This window comes from Betta splendens, chromosome 19 (genome assembly GCF_900634795.4).
Source record: "Betta splendens chromosome 19, fBetSpl5.4, whole genome shotgun sequence".
Lineage (NCBI taxonomy): Eukaryota > Metazoa > Chordata > Actinopteri > Anabantiformes > Osphronemidae > Betta > Betta splendens.
This window is the reverse complement of record NC_040898.2, coordinates 3,523,231-3,539,970: the sequence shown is the minus strand read 5'-3', so window position 1 is coordinate 3,539,970 and position 16,740 is coordinate 3,523,231. Positions and strand designations below refer to the sequence as shown.

The following is a 16,740-nucleotide window of genomic DNA, read 5'->3' as shown; positions in this document are numbered from 1 at the left end:
TTAGATAATCATTGAGATAAAATAATCATTGACATCATAAGCATAAACTTACAAAGGTGGGGGTTAGTAGTTTCAACTGCACAAACGCGCACTTCGCACTCCAGACCAATGGGTGGCACTGCGTACTATTGACGTTAGACTTTTGACTAATCAGCGGAAACATCCGGTAAATTCAAAACGTGACCCGCCCAGCCTGTTGTTTTTTTCTGTCTAGGCTGCCAGCGCTCGTTATTTTAGTGGAGTTTTTAATAGGACTAAAAAAATTGATTTTGTATACATTACTTAAGAGCGAGGTGAGTTCGCACGACCATATATTGTTTAATATACTAGTTTATTTTGATGTTTGATTGGTTTGTTGGCTGATGTTTGTTATTTCCTCACCGATGTTTGCTACAGTGGTTACGCTAATGTTGATGTGGTCAATGGACGAATTTAAGTTGGTTGAGTTAATGCTAGATAATGTAATTAGTCATTGCATGGTAAGACCAGTAGCTGTCGTTACCAGTAGTTAGAGCTGCCACGAAGTTTAAAAAGACGATTGAGTTCGTGCACGAGACGGCCGAACGATTTTTGAGTTTGAGAAATAAGGAAAAAACGGAATCAATCTTCATTGAGAATCCAGCGTCCATTTAGGATTTTTGAAGCTAAAATAAAAAACCCCAAAACAATTAAACGAGCTCATTTGTTTGTATTATCGTTACATTTTTTTGTTTATTATAATTTATTAACAAATGCGCTGATATCTGTATCTGTTAACTAACCAGTTTGGGATGAATGGAGAGGAATGTGCACAAGTCGTGGGTTGAACGTCAAATTAGTATTTTGCCTATAGAAAAACAATAGAATTGAACAAATTATTCCTTGGTGCATTAGAAGTTGTATTAACATCGTTATCTTTAGTTTCAACCAAGCCTTCACGGAAGTCGTGCATTGCCGTTTTATTCTATGTTTTGCATAGATAATCAGAAACATTAGGTCGAGTTGAAGAGGCAAATATATATAATTCCTTTTTATATATATTGAATTTACTTAATAATACATCCTCTTTTTCTGTCAGTTGCCATGGAATCTCAGTTTGCTCACCTTCGCCAGCGGGACACCAGTGTGCCTATGCTGAGGGTGAAAATGTCCCGGAGAAGGTCTCAGTCCCAGAAGGAGAATCGAGAGCGGGTCGTGAACACAAGGAGGCGGCTGGACAAGCTGCCAGAACTCGATACCTCCGTTGCTGTGGCCAATATGTCTGTTATTCAGGAGAAGCCACAGAACACAAAGCCTGCTAAAAGTAAAGCTGTTTGATATATCTAGGCAAACCTACAAACTACCCCAAAATGCGTAATAAGAGGCACTGTCTACTTTCTAACCATCTTTTGCTGTCATTATTCACACAGATGTTGCAGGAGAAGACAGGTTAAAACAGCTTGAGCGCTGGAAAGAGCGTAAGGCTCTTGAGAAGCAAAAGAAAGAAAGAGAGCGAAAAGGTGTATTTAAGACAGGACTGTATCATCCAAAAGACAGCATTGCCCTCGTCACACTCCCAGCTGCCCCCCAAAAAACTAATGAGGTGGGTGAGGAACTCATTTTTAGACTGAACACCAACTGTGTCTGAGGTTTTAAACAATGAAAGGGGCAGTAATACAAATAATAAAAACAATTAATGTATTGATTTCTGTCTTTCAGACAAAAGTGAACATGATTCCATTCCAGAATATCAGAGTAACTCGTTCAATGAAACAGCATCCCCAAGTGGAAAAAGTACTGTACTTTTTTTTGTAGATCAATTGTTAGTAATTAAATTACCTAGATTTAAGAGCTAATTAGCACTCTGTTTTGTTTTCTCTCATTATCTCTCTCAATCTATGAAGACACAAGTTGTAAATTCTGTGTCAAAGAAAGGTAAATAAATTCAGTGTCTTTTGATTTTAAGTGATGAATACCCCCTATACCTAGTGTGTATTTGGTCTGACAGACTGTTCTATCTATAGTTCAACCTCCAGTGGAAAGATCAACCAGAAGCCGGACTGCTGCTGTCAAATCTACAGCAACTGTGACCAAAGTCAGTGCAGGTAATGGCATAGAAGAAAAATTGAAGCCATCATGTTTTTACCCACACGTGTCTGCATTTGATTCCTCTGTTATGCCATTCTTTCTGTAGTTTCACTTGCCAGATCAACAACCAGGCCCAGTGTTAAAGCAGTTCCAGTGGTAACAGACAAACCTAAAGAAAAGGCTGCAGGTACAAACTTTAGTAGCTTCAGTTTTTCTTTGCTTTGAAACTGTAGAAATATATCACCATTGGAAATGCATAATTAAAGGTTAGGACTCTCTGTTGTATCTTCACACAGTAAATGTAAAAACTACAAAGAGCAGAGTAGTCAAGCCTCTGGAACCCCCATCTGGCAGGGACAGGAATTCTAAAGGTATCATTAACTATTCAATTTCAGAATTCTTTACAGTTTTACAAAGCATGGTTATAGTTTTAATGTCGCAACATTTGTAATAGTTGTCTTTTATGCTGTACAGCAGGTGCTATCAGTACCACCCAGCCCGCTGGTGTGAAGGTAAAAACTATACACTTACCAAAATGTCTGGATGCTAATCATATCGTTAACCTGTCATTTGTTGACCATGCTGTTGTTTTTTTTTTAACTGTTTGTAGGAACTCAAACTGAAGGAACTGAACCTACAGGATCCAGAGAAAACCCCTCATGCTCCCAATCTGGTATCCTCTACCGAGAAGGAACGCATGGTGGTGGGCCACGCTTCCACAGACTGTCTACTTTCTGGGGACTCTGAAACAGCAAACTCATTTGCCCCAGAAGGTTTTGTCTTCCAGGCCCCTGCTGGATTGTCATCTTTCAAGTTTGAGCCTCTTACTCCCCGCTCAGCAGATTCCTTCCTTTCACCAAGGTTTTTCTACTTATTTATTATGATAAAAATGCACATTTGATTCTGTATAAGGTGTGCCAAAGTAAAACTACCAACTTACAACATAATCTTCTAATGAGGATTTGTGGGATGCATGTATTAGAAGAATGGTTTCTTGATTTAGACCACTAAAGTATTGGACATTAATGTATTTATTTTGAAATGTAAATTGTAGTGCATTTTTTTTCCTGATCTAAATATTATGTTATTTTTCCAACACAGCTTCAATCTGCCTCCAGTACTTACATTTAATGCTGAGCTGCCCACTCCTCCTAAATCCCCTGCCCACTTGTCTCCATGTACATCACACTCGGTGGCTCCTGCATCTCCAGGCAGCCCGCTTGAATCAAAGCATGATGTACCATACTTTAGGTGACAGGCCTTTTACCCTTACAGTATATGTTTGGTTATTATTATCTTTGGTTCATTTTAAAATAAATGATTTTTTATGTCATTTAGAGGGGTAATTGCCAGTGAGACCGACAGACTGACAGTGTTGTGTGGTCAGTGGGAATCTAAAGTGGAGGATGAGTTAATCCCAGAAGAAAGTGAGTTCGTCTTCTTTAACAGGAGTGCAAGACATCTTAAATTTAGTGGTTTTAGAGTAATTATATTCCTAATTAGTTTTAATAATTTTAACTGTGCTTTTTCCTATTTAGTGAGAGACCGCATGCGTACAGCTGTTGGCCAGGCAAGGCTTTTGATGAAAGAACGATTCAACCAGTTCAGTGGTCTGGTAGATGACTGTGAACTGGGTCGAGGGGAGAAGATCACCACTTGCACTGACCTGCAGGGTTTTTGGGACATGGTTTATTACCAGGTGAGTATCTCTTCACCGGAAAAAGGATGACACCTTGTCACCATACACACAAGAAGAAATAATGCTTTTGTTGTAACCATATTTAGGTAGAGGATGTCAACAAGAAATTTGACTCTCTCAAAGAAGCAGAGGGTCGAGATTGGGTGGAGGAGAACAAGCCCGCACCACGGCAGAGGAAATTACTGAAGGTGAGAACCTGAATTTGGTCTGGTTTTGACAATTAAAGGTAGTTTGGGAGGGTGTTTTTTCTGAAAACATTTGTTGATGAAAAAGTTACAGATGAAGGTTTGTTTAACCAGGTAGGAAACATAATGCAAACACAGACTAACACACGCTGCCTTTTTGTCATTTTGACAGAAACAACCAGCTGCGCCTGCTAAGCCCACAGAAACCAAAGCAGCAGCCAAATTACGTCTGGCTGCTGTGAAAGCGGCTATGAAGGCCAAACAACAAGCAATAGAGGCAGCGAGAGCAGCAAAGGATGCCAGTAATGTTGAAGAGAAAGGTTGCCTGAACTCTGAGGAACGACCAATCCAAACAGAGGCCCAAATCGCAGACACTGTAACCTTTGATGGAGGGTTCTTCAAGGTGGAGAGTCCAGCCAAACAGTCAGGTGGGGGAGGGGGTTGACATTTTATATCAGTGTTAGTTTGCATGTTTTGTTCCTTTTATGTTTGAGCTGGAGTATTTGGAGTTCTAATAAATTTTTATGTCTATAGGTTTGGTTAGGAGATCCAGCCACCTCAGTGCTACTGTTCTGCTTCAGGCCTCTCCTTCCTCAAGCTCTCTTACTCCTCGAAGGACCACCCGACGGTCCCTTGCACTGGCACAAACTCCTGTTTCAGCAGGTGCCTCCCTTCCTCAGCTTGTCCTCCCTAACCCGCATCATTGTCTTACACTGGCCCAGACCCCACTACAAGCATCCCAGCTTCAGTGTGGCAACCTCATGGCAAGCCCGTGCCAAAAAGAAAAGGACACTGTAAATGTCTCTCTCTGTGTCAACCCTGTCACAGAAGTACTTTCAGATGAAACCCAGCCTGATAATAGCGCTGAACAGTCAGACAATACTGTTTCTGAACTAGGCACGCGCAGCCTTGTCGATTCACTCCAACCCATTTCTAAGGCCCCCATAGAGACCCAGGACTCTGTGTGCTGTACACCCAATAGCCCACTTGTTGAGGTAATGTGTTTTGTGATTTCTATCTTGGATTTAAAAGCTCAAATTATCTACTTAAAACAGATCTAAATAGTTGTATCTAATTTAAAAACTCGTTCTCTATTTGTACATGTTCCAGGACATTCCAGGGTTGGACTTTGAGCGCTATCTCCGACCTTCACAGAGAGGCAGCCTGTCAGGGGCAGTTGCCATGGAGACCCACTCACCTATGGCAGTAGATATAGAGATGGAGAGTCCCAGAGGTCAGTCAGTCAGAGGAGCTGTTTTTGATCCTTTTGTTTAAATAAGAATCTTGTTGTACCTCACATAGCAGATCTGCATGTTGTAACCTAAAGCATAAATGTTGTTTGCCTTTTGTGTAGAGAATAATCCCCCTAAACTTGGCATAGTTTTTTTTTTTTCTAAATATTACAAGCTACATATTTTTTCCCTGTCTTTACTCACTTTACTTTTTTATCCTTCTGTTGCCACAGCACTGTCTGGAGTGTCTTCAGACTTAACTCTTCAGTCACCACAGGTCCAGTTTTTTTATTTTATTTTAAACCTCCATCTAAAATGTTGACTCTTAACCTCACCTTGAAAGCCCTCTAGGCTCCCAGCTAACTCTTTTAAATTAAATACATTTTCATTGATAGATATTCTCATTGACTGTTCTTGTTGTACTTTGTTGTTTTTAAGGTATGCCCAGCAGAGTCTGCCCTGCTTCCCTTTACTCCACATGTGAAGAACCAGATACGTCAGTCTGTTTGTCCGAGTGACCTCATGGTGTTTACCCCTCCCTCTAATATGTAGTACCAGAAGTTTTATTTTACATTTGAAGTTTTGACATCACTTGGTGGAGGGTATTTTACAAGAACATTTGAATAAAGTTCTAGTTACAAAAAGAAAATGACTGGTATTCTTAATTTTAATTATAAAAGCCTGATGGGATTTTCTAAAAATAACCAAATCGCCACTTTCCTCTGTGGAACAATCCAGACATCTTACAAGTTCTTTGAATATCAGCAACACAAGTTAGTATGTAAAGCAAAACAAAGAAAATGAAATACAATTGGAACCGCCCCCAACAATAGAACAATTTATGGGAAAGCATATTATCAAAAATTGAACATCACTGATCAGATGCTCTGGACACACACACACTTATCCAAGTGACTAAAATCACAAACCTACAATTAATAAAATGTAAAATTCTAAACAGAACAATATACAGCTGAAATTATAGCTACCCTAGACACCCACTGGACTGAGTTCAGTCCATTCACCCTGGCTTTCGCAGGTGGTACTGTGCCTGCAAAAATGCATGTATCACCCTCTGAATGATGTAATGTTTTACTAACATGATGGTGGAACATGCTGCAACTAAACCAATTACTACGCATTGTTTGCTTGGCTGTCAGCACTGTTCTCATTATTATTATTATTATATTGAGAATATTTTTTTTGACAATGAATAGATCTTTGCTTCAGCCAGTTCCTTCCCAAGCTTCAACATTATGTTTGCTGGACAGTCTCCAAATCCCCCTGCGTCCTGTAACACACATTGGTACATCATTGAGCAACATGTGTATGTGATGATTGGGTAAGAGAGGTATGCCATCTGCTGGCTGTATGTGATTTGGAATTGCTGTTTTCACTTTTGTTGGAAATTGTCCACTCAAAAATGCAAAGCATCAAAAGCAATAGGATCTAATCAAGTTTGAAGTCTAAAGAGAAACTACATATAAATATTGATGCAATCATTACATTTACAACATCAGCCTACCTGGCTCTTGAGACTTCTAGATGACTGGACGTCTGATTCTCATGGAAGCTGTTCCTTTTTTCTTTTATGCAACTGTTTACTGACTGATAATGTTCAAAAGCTGGGAAGAACACGTGGTTCAAGAACTGATGAATTTTCTGGGCACAGACCTCTATTTCACAGTTTTGGGATTTTATTCTTTTGGTCTTCTTGTCTTTGTCCTCCTCTTCTGTGTGGTCTGCAAAAATATTATACAGTATTAATATCAGCCCCACCTGATAACGATGATGGCTGTAAGCATTTGCAAGTGTTTCTTCCTGGTACAATACATATGTCTGGATATACAGTAGCACAATATACATGCAATATAGAGGTGAGAAAATCAGGAAATCAAAACAAACCCTCAAACTCTGATTCCTCAATGACAATGTGTTGTTTGTCCAGATTATGAGCAAGGGAATATTCTGCAGCGGTAATAGATTTGCCTGTCTGATGAAATATAAAAAAAAATTAAAATAAATCTGTGCCAGTGGTTGATGTTAATTCAGATGCATCAAACAACTGCAACGCTGTGTCATCTAAACTCATCTGCAGGGGAGGAAGAGAATTTGACACTCTAGGCTAACATTGAACTGAAGTCCATGGACAATCAAATCTCTTACTCACAGAGGAAAAGCATAAAAACATGAGCAAATGTGCTGCCTCCTTGACTGCATTATTTGAATCAACTTATTTATGTGAGTAAGCCTTTACTCGTGATTACTTCAAAATCTGTTTAAGGCTGGCTACCACAATATATATATATATATATATATATATATATATATATATATATATATATATATATATATATATATATATATATATATATATATATAACATATATTGTAAATATAAGGACATAAGGTATACTCAGTATGTTTAGTATTTTTATGTGAAAAAGAATCTAACCGACTGGGGTGAACAGTTTCTATTTGCCAATAGCCTTTTGCTAGTCTTTTCCTGAGTGTTACATCTGGACAGATGCAGGCTCCCCTCCAGGTCTTCTGAAACATGCTGCATATCAGCACAGCCCACGAGTACCTCGAAAGCCTCCAGGAATGTAATCTGACAGGTGCCACAATAAAAACACTTGAGTAAGATGAACGAATGCAGTTTTTAGTAGATATTGAAAAAAGATGATCAGTGAGTTAACTTAAATAAATAATAAGCAAACCTCCAGATTCAGACAAGAGGACAAATTGTTGCAGTCTGCGCTCTCTGCGGTGATTAACTCCAGTAACTTTTTTAGAGTCAGATTATTGTCCAGCAGCTGAAGATCCTGTTGTATGTTACAATAACCAATTAGGTCTTTTCTTAAACAGGAAATGATACAATGTATTCATGTTATTTGTATATTTGCTTTACAGTGAATACAGTGAATCTAAATGACATGGTTTTTGTTTGAGACAAAACGTTTTAATCTCAAACATTTTGCTCTAGTTTAATTAAAAATATTTTTTAATAAATATAAAGTTCATTGTAATCACTTCATTAGAGTTTGATGTACCTTGAACATCCACAGCAGGTGTCGGTAGGTCATGTCTGTTGTGCTGACACTGCAGTAGGTTTTGTATATTTGCCAACATCTTTCCATGTACGACATGGACGTCACTGAAAGAGATGGGTGTCTGAACAGGAAACCTACGTAGATGAGCACAGTAAATATTGATGCATGGAAAAAGAGTGCAAATGGGACAACAGAGAAACATGCAGTGTCCTTAAAGTGAAATGTAATGTTAAATGCCCACTCTCTGATATGTGTGTGTAGAAGAGCATGCAGAGTAACACCTTTTACATTCTTCGCATTTGGAATAATGTCATCAGTCAGGAGTTTGGAGAAGCATGCAGCCAGAAGGTTTGCTGCTGACCTGTGACAGCAGAATTGTTAAAGAGATAACAAGTGTATGTGAAGAGCTTTACTGTGTTATTTTGACATATTCTGTTGTTTTTTTTAATTGATAACTTATCAAATCCACATTGACCAAGATGTTTAGCGTGTGAGCATGCTATGATTTCAAATTAGCACTAAATACAGGACATAATAAACTAAATGTTGGACTAATTGAACTTGTACCATTAGAACATATGGTTTGGTAAGAAGTTACATAGAATTATATACATATGTACATATTACAGTCCCCCATGTGAGGGTTAAGAATGTACAGTATGTATTTCATCCCAGTTTTTTTTTTTATTTAGTCAATCACAGAAGATTGAAAACAACAACATGATGTCATACGTCATGTCTTTGTTGTAGGTGTGGAAGGCCACGATCACCAGACAGCTGATAAACCTATGAAGCTGCAAGGGGGTAAAAGGAAATTGGTTCTCTGCAGTTTCATCTTCTGAAAACACACAAGGATGTAAAGCATTATCCCAAGTTATTAACATTATGATCTGTTCGCTGCATATGGTGCTCCTTCTCACCTTTGATCAAATATTCTACCTGTGGGAGACTGATGCCATGATGGTGGATCTTACAGTCTTTGAGCAGGCGCAACAACTGCAGATGTGATAGCAGGGAGGTGTGTGTTTGACCAAGTCCTCGGTAGAAACTATAAATGGACCTCAGTTCTGTGTTTTTCTGCAGCGCCACAAACTCGACCTGTTACATTTAAGTAAGAGTTTCAGGTCACAAACTGACCACCAAACCTAACCTAACATTTTTTGATAACAATTTACCTGTTGGAGCTCCGTGTTTCTCCTTCTCTCAGGAAACATATCCAGAAGACGTTCAATGTTAAGACCCATATCAAAAGTAAATAACTCACTAATAGACAAAGAGGATCCACCTATAAACAGGCACAAGAAATGTCCACATGTAAGATTGTTAATTATCTTACTAATAGTAGTTTCAGCATTATTAATACAGCTGATTTGCTGCTGGTGTTTACCACACAGAAGGTTAGGAGCACTGTTTTTGTGCAAGCTGAATGTTATCATCTGGTCTTGCTCAAACTCTCCCTCAAAAACACGTCCGTCCTTAAATGTGAATTTACCCTATAGCAGAGGGAAGTAGTTGTACGTCACAATGTTTAAAAAAACATTTGGCTAACTTTGTATTTTACTGAATTTGCAAGCAAAAGGCAACACTGTTTGATTTATTAACCTTCCCATGTTTTTTATTGCTTTTCCATTCTCCTTCATAGACGGCACCGCCAGCATAGTAAAAGCTTCCCCGCCCATGCCGCTGACCCTGGACAAAATCCCCTGTGTATTGATTGCTCTGGGAATAGTGACCCCAATTCGATCGCTGCAGAATCCAGACATGTGTGCCGTGCCCATGCTGTTGGAGAAGTGAACAAATAAATCCTTGAAATACAGCAGGGACTTCAGGATAATAAATGAAGTCAGTGTCAATGTGGGAGAGGGCCTTACCTGAACTCCATCTATCCATTCCCCAGCATACTGCTGTCTCAGCTTCTGCCATCTCATTGTGCCCTGTCCATGTCTCCGGTTGCTCTTCCACTCACCAAAGTAAATGTTACCAGAGTTGTAGCTGTCACCAAACAGATGTTCATTTTTGACAGTTCAGATAGACTACAGTTTAGATCATGCCCTCCATACATACCATCTCACGCCCCATCCCTCTTTGCAGTTCTTCACCCAGTATCCTTTGTACCAAGAGGTCTTACTTTGGTTGTAATACACTGTGCCCTAACACAAAAATAAACAATTAAATAACATTTAGTTAAGCTGCAATAGACATAGACTGCTGGGGGACTTACTTCATACACCTTTGTTTCTATCTATTTATTCTATCCAATAACCTGTCATCTTTGTTCTTTGTTTTTCTAACTTTGTCTCTTTCTCTCCAAGTAGCTGTTCTCCCTCTCTCTTTTTCTCTCCCACCAAGTATCACAAAATCAGTGTGTCTTCAATGGGCAGTTGCTTGTTGTTGCTTGTCATTGTTCTTCATCTTCTTCTTCGAGAGATCTTTATGTATTTGTATATCTATACAGGTATATACAGATCTATATATACAGATCTCTATATATAGTAGTTTAGTTTTATACAATCAGACTTCATGTGGCCTTCCATCTGCCTTGACCAGTTGTGAGGAGATTGAGAAAGAAAAGAATAACAAGCAACAACATATATATGCATGTGGTTACAATTAAAGGCTTCCTTTATTTGCGACTTGCTGGGTACAGTTGTGGAAGGTCTTACCTTACTTTGTAAGGGTAACTATGCTGTGAATTGGAATTTAATTGAATAATATATACAAACAAACTCCTTAAGAACCACACATAAGGAACCAATGAGTCTTACCTTTCCATGCCGCTTGCCCTGATGCCACTGCCCTTTATATGACACTGAACTTTTTGCACACATGTAGGTTCCAAGCCCATGTCGTATACCATTGCACACATCCCCACTATAAAAGCTGCCATCTGGCTGTGTGTAAGTGCCCTCCCCCTTGGGTGTGTTGCACAAAAACTCTCCCTGTTGGATTAGAAACTTAGAATCACCAAAATGTTTAAATGGAGCCACTTCTTATTTATTATTTTTCCTTTATATGTTTAATACAGCACAATAAGTTTAACGTATTAGCTTATTAAATAACTACTAATTTTGCGAATAAATTGAAGCTATTAAAAAAGACTCTGATTACTGAGTTTTAATGAAAATCAAAAGTCGTTGTGGTTATTTTTTACCTTGTATGTGTGGCCACCTTCAAAAAAAGCAACACCTTTTTCATGAAACTGACCTTCACAGATTTCCCCTTCAAACCTGCCAGTAACACCAATATTTACACTTCACAACAAGAACTGTCACATAGAAATGTCTAATTAGCCCGAGGACGCAGTAACATTATGGATGACTGCTGTACCTCTGTACAATTAGCCGACGCAGTGTCGGTGGTTCATAAATGTGATTCTCCTCGAGTTGCTCCTCGTTAGATTTCATCCTGCTACAGAGCTACGTTTTTCTCTAACCTGCGCGATTTTGCGCCGTTTACGTATTTTCTGTAGAATTCCTTTCCATGGTAACGAGACGCAAATAACTACGGCAGCCTTAACTGGTCAAAATAGCGAATCGCTTGAAAAAACAAAAAAGGTCATAAAGCCAACACATATATGTATCCAGTTTATTTCTCATAAAAACAAATCTTAAAGTGTAAACAAACCTGAGATGCAAAGTAGAAATAAAATCAGTAATGTTTTTTATTAAGACAACCATTAAAAGTAATCAATAAAAAAATGAACATACCAAGGATTTGCAGCAACAATATACAGTTTGAATTCAATATTAATTGCATTGCCTATGTGTTCATATTTACCAGATAAAACAACTCTAAATAGGGATTTAAAGTTGTTTCTTTGACTTGCTCAGTGTTGTGAGACGACGTCCAAGTTGACGAGATGTCTCATCGTAGGTCTGCCATGAGGACAGTTCCATGGATGCTCAATTTCTCCCATATGATTCACCAGCTTCTTCATTTCACTACCACTCAAAGCAGTGCCAATCATTACCTAAAAATGCACACAAAGGGGTAGTAAGGCAGTCAATTTTTTAATCAATGGGTGACTGGACATGTTCTCTGTGTCTGTTACTGTTACTTAAACTCACAGATTTTCGACAAGCCCTTGAGGCAAACATCTGCCTGACTCTGGATGGGCGGCACATAACTCCTGGGCTGTCACTCAGCATGAAGATCAATTCCTCAATGTCAGCTACACCAAATGTCCAATTCTTACTTGTGGGCAATGACACAAGCCTGACCCTCACTGGAGCTATGGGCAAATTGACATTTGTAAAGTACAAAATGGACCATTCTAATAAACCAATTACTTAATCACTCTTAGAATAATAAACTTCATACCATCCTCTTCAATCTGAAATTCGAAGCCATTCTTCCTGAAAATGTCTATGTTCTCTATGAGTATATTCTCACTGACCATGTTCAGGTCAAGTTTCTGAGGGCTGAAAATTAAATGAAAAGTATCATTTATTTCCTATTTCCATAGAAACACAGTCATTAAGCAATACTGTATTAAAGTCATTCTAAGCAATATAATTCTCTTAAAATATTGATTCTTACACTATGAGTTTTTGTCCTTGAAGCACAGTGTGCTGCTGGAGCATCTCAAAGTTGTATTTCTCATCTGTAGCATGCTGGTCAATCATGAAGATGTCTGAGAAAAGTTTGGTGATAATGAAGCCCAGGTTAAACTGACCAATAATCTCCATCTCTTTGAACATTTCTTTACTGTGGGAAAAAAGAAACATAAATTACTACCAGAACAAAATTTCATTCCCATCAGCAGTACAGTAGGAATCATGCATTACCTGATTTCCTTCTTAAGCTCTTCCTCTGCACTTTGGTTCTCTCCAGTATTGATTTTGGCCCTAAACCGACGATAGCATAGCTTCTCACCAGTGGTTTCCTTGTGTTGATCTTGTAACTGCCTCATCTTCTCCGCAAGCTCATGTAGAGAAAACTTGAGATGAACTATCCTCTTTCGTAAGCAGGCTGGAGCATCCACTATAGTGGAAAATGATTTCTCAGAACTATCTGAAAGGGTATTTGGTTTACACCGTGCAGAGAAATGTTGATCCTCCTTTCTAGACCTTTTAGCATCACTACTGAGAGTGTCATCCTCCCTAGAGGTGCATGGCTCTTTCTGTATCTCTGTATCTGGGTTTCCAGAAACTGCGTGAGTACTTTCAGATGATCCTTCAAAAATTTCATTTTGTACACTTGGGTAGTTAATCATTAGTTCATGAGAACTGAGCTCCATACCAGAAGAATAATTTCCTGCTCCTGCTGTGAACTCACTTGATGTAGCAATGTCTTTTTCATCATCTGCACCACTACACATTTTTCCATAACTGAAGCTGCCTTGCACAGAATTTCCTACTAAAGAACATTTGCCTAAATCCCTTGTGGATTTCACTGAAACATTTCCACTTGCATTGCAAGTAGAAGGGGTTACAGAACTCTTAAAAAATTGCTGCAGTGTTTTCTGTGATGAGTCGCTGTTGGCAGGTTTCACTTCTGCTTTGTTGCCACAAGTGGAACTGCGATAACTGGAAAAAGCAGCTTTTAGTCCAACCAGGTTCAAACATGACTTTGGTCTTTGAGTTATTGATTGCACATCCTGTCCATGTTCATTCTCATTAGATGAAGAGACCTTGTGCAGCTCAGATGCAGAGGATGTGTCTAGAAATAAGTGTGAATAATAAAATGAAATAATGAATAAAATTCACGTCAAAACATTTAACAAAGAGCTATTCAGTTACATTACTCTGGTTCAGCATACTTTAAATACAGGGAAATTCTTTTATAGCCGACACTCCTAATGTAGAGATATTTCCTTACTGGTCCTGGGAATGGCTGCAGAGTTGAGGGTGATCTTATTAACTCCAGCTTCATACATGTTGATGAGAGAGGTCTTGAGAATAGCGAGTAGGAGTTTCTCTTCTTGAAGTAAAATCTGCCGTTTATCTGGGGTTACGTTTACATCCACACACTCTGAAAAGACAAAACCACTGTACATTACAAACTATCAACGCTGTGTTTCAGCTACAAAGGTTTGATCAACAGGCTTTAAATTCTTTACCTGAGACGACAGCTATGTTCAAGGCAGCAAATGGATACTGATGTCTGTTATACATATGATACACTTCATTTACAAGTTTGGTCACCTGCAAGATGGAAACAACCAGAGGTTAGATATACAAGATGAACCATCACCATTAATTATTTTGCTGGATAAGTCCACTGACAATGACCTTATGAGGATCACATGGACGATTGTTAATAAAAAAGAACTGTCTGTCTGTGGCACTTCTTCCAACACCATGGTCTCCTTGAGACACAAACCCTGTGATACTTCCAAAACACAAAGTTTTCCAGTAAAAGAAACTCTTTCTTCTGAGCAGATAAATCGTAAAATAGAGAAATTGCAATAGTGCCACTCACGTAAAAAGCTCTTTGTGAAGCTCGGCATCCACAAGACCATATTCTTCAGTAATATTTTTCGTTGGCAATAGCTGTTGAAACGGCAGAAGACTTTGTAGCTGCAAAATACAGACAAACCACAGGAAAAACTGAATTATCACAAATAATCCAATCAACAGACAACTTTGCTATTCTACAAAGGTGTTATGGTCAATCTCATACATTCTGTAGACTGCAATTATATTATGCAATAAAGAAAAAGGTCTCAACCTGTTTAGGTCCAAATAAAGCTCCTATGTTATCTCTCATATTCTGGCTACCGCTGGTGCTGAGGATTGTGCTGCGCTTTCCCTGACCATTTTGGTTAGAACAGGTAATACGCACTCCTGTAGAGATGATACAGTAGGACTGCAAGACATGCAGCAATTTGTTGTACTCCTGAAAATGCAGAAGAGTGTTTGATATTGAGGATGAAGGCTGTTGTACCAAAAGGTGTTTGCTCAGAGATTACATTACACGTGACTTGTGGTCAGAATGAAAACTACAGAAATATCAGAATATTCATTAAATGACTAACCTTCTTTATATTGCGCTGGAACTCTTTGTGTCGAACAGGTAACGTGTAGAAGAGCTGCTGCAGGCTGACCGTGGTGCCTTGCTGACGAGGATGAGGTGACCGCTGGACTAGGTGACCTTTGCAATCAAACACTAGTTTGGTACCCACCTGACTGGACTTGTGGCAGGTAACCACACTCAGGTCACTGGAACAAGAGGTTTGAGGTAACTTAAGTTCAAATGGTGATTAGTAATCACAAATTGTCTGCAAAATTAAAAAGTGATCAACCTCAGTGCACATAAAGAACTAAGAGCTTCGCCTCTAAAACCAAATGTTTCCACATGGATGAGATCTGAGAAATCTGTTAGCTTTGATGTGTGATGCTTCAGTGCTGTAAAACAGAAGAACATGTTTTTACTCAGAATAGCTATAACTGGACTAACTCACAAATTTGACACCTACTCAGTCCTTCAAAGTTGGCTTCTTCTACACCTTTGCCATTGTCTGACACTTCCACTAGTCCAGCTCCAAAGTCCTTTAGCTTTATATCTGTAACATGTAAAAAATCAATCTGCAGCTCTCTTTGGAAACATATCAAGTCCTTGAAACAGAACATTTATGTTAAACTAGAAACAGTGAATGAATTTATTTCCCACAAATTGCTTTAGGTATCTGTTGGCTGTTTTAACATACCTAAATGCATGCAGAAGAAGCAGTTACATTTCAAAAACTATAAAGGTTATTACACAATTGTGTAGTTACTTATACTTTCATGTCTGACGACTGTTTAAAGTTTAAATGGAGTCCGTATGTTAAAGTATGCTGAACTGTAGTTAAAGCTGACAGAGGACAAACTAGAAGAGGATTTGAAGAGAGAAAGCGAGAAAAGAAAAGGATCCGAGAATCTGATCTACAGGTAATACACTGATTGACAACGTTCCCAATGACTGTGCACAAGGAAGTTTAAGATAGTTTACGTTTTAAAGTGTCGAGATGTAAAGCGAATACATAGAGAGCTGGTCAGCTCTTCCACTAAAAATACATTACAAGTGCATTTTATTCTACCTATATTAGTGGCTCCGGCATCAATGCTGTTTTCCACCAGTTCTTTGACAGCAGTAGCTAAAGTCAGCACCACTTGTCCTGAGCAGATTTGATGCACTGAATCCTTGTCAATGGCCTTAATTGCTCCTGCAGGATCAGAGGTGCTAAGGAAAAACACACGCACAATAAGAAAGAAGGCAAAGAAACGAATTTGCAGGCAAGTATATACTGTACTGTGATAGCTAACTTACCATATATCAGTCATAATGAAGGCAATGAATCAATACAATTCTGTGCCAGAGAGGAGAAAGGTCGCTAACTAAAATGCAGTTATAAATGCAATCATAGCCAAATATCTAAGGCATTGGTATGAAAAGAACCACATCACATTGAAAACTAGAGAAGAGAAGCTCTGGCGCGCGAAGTACGCAATAACTTCGAAGCATCACGGTTGCGCAATAATGCGCATTTTAATATTTTAAATAATAATAATAATAATGATAATAATACACTTTCTGTCTGC

The 16,740-nt window shown here is 38.7% G+C and overlaps 3 protein-coding genes across 6 annotated transcripts; 1 reads left to right on the top strand and 2 right to left on the bottom strand.

The window, feature by feature from the left end:
* The first annotated feature begins 136 nt into the window (after positions 1-136).
* On the top strand, positions 137-5,811 carry dlgap5 (discs, large (Drosophila) homolog-associated protein 5). 2 transcript variants are annotated; one of them, XM_029134505.2, is made up of 19 exons: positions 137-293; positions 1,058-1,282; positions 1,389-1,561; positions 1,678-1,752; positions 1,863-1,893; positions 1,983-2,063; positions 2,153-2,233; positions 2,343-2,417; positions 2,524-2,558; positions 2,657-2,907; positions 3,148-3,297; positions 3,385-3,473; positions 3,585-3,745; positions 3,832-3,933; positions 4,103-4,358; positions 4,465-4,925; positions 5,041-5,164; positions 5,396-5,439; positions 5,601-5,811. In XM_029134505.2, the coding sequence occupies exons 2-19, from the start codon at positions 1,063-1,065 to the stop codon at positions 5,712-5,714; spliced, it is 2,523 nt and encodes an 840-aa protein (XP_028990338.1). In that variant the 5' UTR covers positions 137-293; positions 1,058-1,062; the 3' UTR covers positions 5,715-5,811. The 2 variants fall into 2 exon arrangements, with proteins under 2 accessions (XP_028990338.1, XP_028990337.1); XM_029134504.2 differs by having other exon boundaries at positions 2,521-2,558.
* Positions 5,802-11,737, bottom strand: rsph10b (radial spoke head 10 homolog B). Of its 3 annotated transcripts, XM_055504707.1 has the most exons (17): positions 11,543-11,737; positions 11,367-11,442; positions 10,981-11,154; positions 10,280-10,365; positions 10,087-10,207; positions 9,818-9,994; positions 9,603-9,708; positions 9,391-9,500; positions 9,136-9,313; positions 8,948-9,053; positions 8,497-8,576; positions 8,216-8,349; positions 7,883-7,987; positions 7,618-7,773; positions 7,068-7,155; positions 6,688-6,904; positions 5,807-6,453 (listed from the first exon to the last, which is right to left on the bottom strand). In XM_055504707.1, the coding sequence occupies exons 1-17, from the start codon at positions 11,617-11,619 to the stop codon at positions 6,417-6,419; spliced, it is 2,028 nt and encodes a 675-aa protein (XP_055360682.1). In that variant the 5' UTR covers positions 11,620-11,737; the 3' UTR covers positions 5,807-6,416. The 3 variants fall into 3 exon arrangements, with proteins under 3 accessions (XP_055360683.1, XP_028990732.2, XP_055360682.1); XM_029134899.3 differs by having other exon boundaries at positions 5,803-6,453; positions 8,216-8,576; XM_055504708.1 differs by lacking the exon at positions 11,367-11,442 and having other exon boundaries at positions 5,802-6,453; positions 8,216-8,576; positions 11,543-11,686.
* Positions 11,738-11,786: 49 nt separating this feature from the next.
* On the bottom strand, positions 11,787-16,658 carry pms2 (PMS1 homolog 2, mismatch repair system component). Its single transcript, XM_055504706.1, has 15 exons — positions 16,469-16,658; positions 16,239-16,381; positions 15,636-15,722; positions 15,462-15,564; positions 15,195-15,378; positions 14,888-15,055; positions 14,639-14,736; positions 14,449-14,548; positions 14,277-14,361; positions 14,036-14,188; positions 13,003-13,876; positions 12,755-12,922; positions 12,536-12,636; positions 12,283-12,446; positions 11,787-12,185 (listed from the first exon to the last, which is right to left on the bottom strand). Exons 1-15 carry the CDS (start codon positions 16,480-16,482, stop codon positions 12,042-12,044), a joined length of 2,586 nt encoding a protein of 861 aa, XP_055360681.1. The 5' UTR covers positions 16,483-16,658; the 3' UTR covers positions 11,787-12,041.
* Between the last annotated feature and the right edge of the window lie 82 nt (positions 16,659-16,740).

Coding starts and splice junctions, on each gene's coding strand:
- rsph10b (XM_029134899.3), bottom strand. CDS start 11,619: ATGAAATCTAACGAGGAGCAACTCGAGGAGAATCACATTTATGAACCA. Junction 9,314..9,390: donor GAAACACGGAGCTCCAACAG/GTAAATTGTTAT, acceptor TAAATGTAACAG/GTCGAGTTTGTGGCGCTGCA. Junction 7,774..7,882: donor CCTCTTGTCTGAATCTGGAG/GTTTGCTTATTA, acceptor GGCACCTGTCAG/ATTACATTCCTGGAGGCTTT.
- pms2 (XM_055504706.1), bottom strand. Junction 14,362..14,448: donor GTCCATGTGATCCTCATAAG/GTCATTGTCAGT, acceptor TCCATCTTGCAG/GTGACCAAACTTGTAAATGA. Junction 12,186..12,282: donor CAAGGGCTTGTCGAAAATCT/GTGAGTTTAAGT, acceptor GTGCATTTTTAG/GTAATGATTGGCACTGCTTT.
- dlgap5 (XM_029134504.2), top strand. CDS start 1,063: ATGGAATCTCAGTTTGCTCACCTTCGCCAGCGGGACACCAGTGTGCCT. Junction 2,064..2,152: donor TGTGACCAAAGTCAGTGCAG/GTAATGGCATAG, acceptor TTCTTTCTGTAG/TTTCACTTGCCAGATCAACA. Junction 2,908..3,147: donor GATTCCTTCCTTTCACCAAG/GTTTTTCTACTT, acceptor TTTCCAACACAG/CTTCAATCTGCCTCCAGTAC.